The 4,151-nt window shown below is 53.9% G+C and overlaps 1 protein-coding gene across 3 annotated transcripts in view; it reads right to left on the reverse strand.

Annotated features, from left to right (window-relative positions):
* Positions 1 to 4,151, reverse strand: part of CPT1C (carnitine palmitoyltransferase 1C) — a 20,979-nt gene that overhangs the window by 1,825 nt on the left and 15,003 nt on the right. For all 3 annotated transcript variants that reach the window (XM_024768482.1, XM_024768481.1, XM_024768480.1), the window contains 5 exons: positions 2,671 to 2,787; positions 1,794 to 1,958; positions 1,416 to 1,550; positions 632 to 784; positions 61 to 174 (listed from right to left, as the gene is read on the reverse strand). In XM_024768482.1, the coding sequence (XP_024624250.1) occupies positions 61 to 174; positions 632 to 784; positions 1,416 to 1,550; positions 1,794 to 1,958; positions 2,671 to 2,787 (684 nt within the window). The remainder of the gene's footprint in view (positions 1 to 60; positions 175 to 631; positions 785 to 1,415; positions 1,551 to 1,793; positions 1,959 to 2,670; positions 2,788 to 4,151) is intronic.

Raw genomic sequence — 4,151 nt, forward strand, 5'->3', positions numbered from 1 at the left:
TAGGTAGGAGTGCGGATGCCCAGCCCCCTCCTCCCTCCCTCAGGGCCCAGGTCCACTCACAGGCCCGAATCCACCACCAGAGGAAACATAGTCGGGGTAACTGTGGACGTCGAACAGGTGGATTTGCTGAACAGGAATCTGGCTGGTGGCCAGCTGCCACTGCTCCGAGTGAACCTGAGGGACAGAAGTCGGTCACGTGTGCAACAAAGACAAACTGACCGGCAGGTCCGCGCCGCCTTGGCTGAACTATTTCCCTTAAATCTGCGCCGCTCTGCCCCTCCGCTTCCTGACGTCACCCCTCTGCCCTTCTCCCTTTTGACCACACCCCTTTCCTTCTCCCAGAACCCGCCCTCTCTCCTTGTCCCCCCTCCCCCAACTACGCCCCTCTCCCTTTCAACCCCTGACCCCGCCCCTGTCCTCTGACCACGCCCCTCGCGTTTCTTTCCATAACCACGCCCCCCTCTCCTGGCCCCCTTTTCCCTCTCCGCTCTCTCCCTTTCTTTCCCGGGTCTCCCTAACTCTCTCCTCTGTTGATACCTCCTTTTTCCAACATCACCCTCCTTTCCCGGAAGTGCCTCCCTTCTCCAGTGGTTTGCCACTTCCCTCTTTAACCCTTTCCCTGCACCCCAACCTGGTCCAGGAAGGGAGACTGCAGGTGGAGGAATTGGGAGACGATGTAGAGAGCAAAGAGGTGGCGGTCGACCCCCTGTCCACTCATCGCTGCCTTCAGCAGAGCTTGGTGCTTGTCTACCGCCAAGCGGAACAGGGCGAGGCACTGTGGGTCCTGGGGTCCCCGGGGAGGTCACAGGTCATGGAAAGACAGGAAGTGGGCTTACTGCTGAGGCCTGTCACACCCCCGGCCTCAACCTAGCTTGCAACATCCCTGCAAGGCAGAGATATCAACTCTATTTTGCAGAAGGGAAACAGGCACAGAGAGGGGAAGTCATTTGCCCCGGGTCACACAGCAAGGCAGAATCAGGTGGATTCCCAGGGCTGTCTGACTCTAGGGCCCAAACTCCTTCCATTGAACCACAATACTTCGTAATTTGGGGGGAGAGGGAACAGAGGTGCCTGGGGGGTTCTGAGCAGAGAGGTTATATAGGGAACATGAAGAATGGTACAAATGAAAGGCACAAGGTCACACAGAGGTTAAATAAAGAGACCTACATTGTGGAACCCGGGCTCCCTCTTAGGTGCTCCCCCAGTGCCCTCTGCGTGACCTCCATTAAAGCACGTATCACACTGTGCTGAGCTGTCTCCCCCCCTCAGTGAGCTCCTTGCCGTCAGAGACCAGGCTTGGTTCCTCCCCTGTCCCATCACGGAGCTTGGACCTGAGAAGGTGCTCCTTAAAAGTTCGTAAATGCATGAATGAGTATGTGGAAATGACTGAAGCCTCAAACGAGGCCCACACCCACTGTCTTCTCTTTGTCCTCCATGGCTCTCACAAAGTTGCAGGCCTCCCTTGTGCAAGAACGCACCGTCTCTGTCCGCCCTTCCAGGAACAAGCGAGTCATGGTCGACTCATAAGTCAGGCAGAATTGACCCCTGTCCTGGGGACAAGGAGGAGAGGAGCCTGTCAGCTAGGCCCAGGAAGTCTTCACGGACTTGACCCCCCTCTGTCTGGACCTCCAGCTCCTCCTACCCATGGACATGTGATTGGGAGAGAGAAATCAAGATGGCGGACTCACCATGGCAATAACCGAGAAGTCATTAAAGGGGTCAATGCGGCGGGTATTGGGGGCCCAGGTGAACTGAGGTCCTGAGAGGGGGTGGGGGTCGGGAACCCAACTGACCCGAAAGTAGGCCAGCTGCAAGGCCATCTGGATGAAGCTGTCTGAAGAGAGGTGCCAGCGTTTGATGAAGCTCTTGCCGAAGTGGGAGAAGGGGAAGACGTGGCAGTCGATGTTTCCAGACAAAGTCTTGGCTCCCCTCAGGGCTAGAGAGATGGATAGATGGATCTGCCAGAGAAGGAGGAGGGAGGAATGGCCAGGGGTTACAGATAGGGGTAGGTCAGAGCTGGGAATGGGGCTAGAAGTGATGGGAACGGAGTGAGGTTGGGGTGGAATATGGAAGAGGGGACAAAGAAGGGAATGGAGCTGAAGGGCTAAAGATGGGGCTGGCAGTGAAGGTCAGGATAGGATTTGGGGTTGGGGATAGGGATAGGATGGGGAATGGGGTTGAAAATGAGGACTGAATTGGAGCTGGGGATGGGGTTGGGACTGGGTATAGGATGGGATATGGGTTAGGGTTGGGTATGGGATGGAGTTAGGGTTGAGGATGGGGTTAGGGTTGGAGATGGAATTGAGTTTAAGAACAGCAGTGGAGTTGGGGATGGAGATGAGTTTGGTGTGGAGATGAAGTTGGGTTTGAGTGGGGATAGAACTAAGTTGACATCGGGGATGGAGATGGGATTGGGGTTGAGCGTGGGGTTGGGTGGTGGGAAGAGGGTTAGTATGGGGTGGGTTTGCATTTGGGGTTGTGGTTGGGATGGGGTTAGACTGAAGATAGGGTTGGGGTTTGAGGTTGGGGCTTTTTGGGGGATGGGGTGTGGGTTTGGTGTTGGGTTAGGGATGGGGTTGATTTTTCAGTTGAGATTGCAGTGGGGATGAGGTTAGAGTCAAAGCCAGGAATTTGGGGACCTGGAAGAGAGGCCTAGAAACCAGGCCTAACCTTGTCTGGAAGGTCCCAGTGCAGCCGCTGGGGCTGGGGCAGTGAGAGGTCAGGGTGCCCCTTGCAGTGACCATCGGCCGCGTAGCCCAGCTGAAAGCATTCTGTGGCCAGAGTGAACTGTGTACAAACGGAAGCTGTCAGAGTCCCTTCCTCCCTCTGGACCAAGGGACATCTAACCAGGGACCTCTTTTCTTAAGTCCCTTCTTAAGGGGGTCAGGGACAATCCTTGAGAAACAGAAACGTCTGATGGTCACAGGTGGGTTCTTGGGGTCATACTCATTGAGAGCAAGGCTAACACTAATACTCAGTGCTTACTGCCCTTGTACTTCTGACAGGCGGATAAAGAGCCACCAATGGCTGCCCCAGCCCTCCCGAGACAACCCCCGCCATGATCCTAGGACAGGAGAGAGAAAGCTGGGCATAGCATGGGCTTCTAGGGCTCAGCATTCCTTCTGATTGAGTGGTACCCATGCCCTGCTGGGGGTTAAATGTTTTAAATCAGTCCTGATGGAGCACCTACTATGGGCCAGCCTCCCACTTAATTTCTCCCTAGAAAGAAGGGATTAAGATCCACATTTTGACATTAGAACTAAATGAGGAGAAGAACCTCTCACTTTATGCCTCAGAGTTTCCATTTCTCTTTATCTTACTCTATGTGACATCTCTTTGTTCAAAGTCAATATGCAGAGATGACAGATGACAGGCAGTGTCTTGAGGGTCTGAGGTTAAATTGAATCGAGAGTGTCATTTACCAATATAATCAAAGGCAAATTCCCATTTTATAAACAATAAACAGGCACAGAAGACTCAGTGCTTACCTGGGGCTGCTCTCAGGATCTGGAAGCAACCTTCCTTCCCCTCATACATGCCTAATCCGCACCCTGGATCCCAGCTAACCCCTCATGCAACACCACGGAAGACTGGGAAACCGGTGGGGTGCAGACACCACCCCTTATGATTTAGGTACTAAGTGAAACAGAGAAAAGAGAGATGCTAAGGTTCTCAGGACTGGAGTGGAGCTTAAAGATAAAAGAAAATCCAACCTTTTCACCTGATGAAGCAGAAACTGAGGCTCAGAGGAGGGGAGTAACTTGCTGAAGGTCACACAGCAAACAAGAGCTGGGAGATAGGTCTGACCCAGTGCGAGTATGATACGGTCGGTCACACTCTGGTCTCAGAGCATTCTGGATTCTTATTCTCACTCTGCAACTTCTGGCTCTGTGACTCTGGGCAAATCACTTCCCTTCTCTGAGCCCCACATGCCCATTCATCAAAGAAAGGTCATAGGGACTTCCCTGGTGGTCCAGTGGTTAGGACTCGGTGCTTTCACTGCTGGGGCCCGGGTTCGATCCCTGATTGCGGAACTCAGATCCCACAAGCCATGTGGCACGGCCCTCCAAAAAAAAAGAGAGAGAGGGCTTCCCTGGTGGTGCAGTGGTTGAGAGTCCGCCTGCCGATGCAGGGGACACGGGTTCGTGCCC

Source organism: Neophocaena asiaeorientalis, unplaced genomic scaffold (genome assembly GCF_003031525.2).
Source record: "Neophocaena asiaeorientalis asiaeorientalis breed wild unplaced genomic scaffold, Neophocaena_asiaeorientalis_V1.1 scaffold629, whole genome shotgun sequence".
Taxonomy (NCBI): domain Eukaryota; kingdom Metazoa; phylum Chordata; class Mammalia; order Artiodactyla; family Phocoenidae; genus Neophocaena; species Neophocaena asiaeorientalis.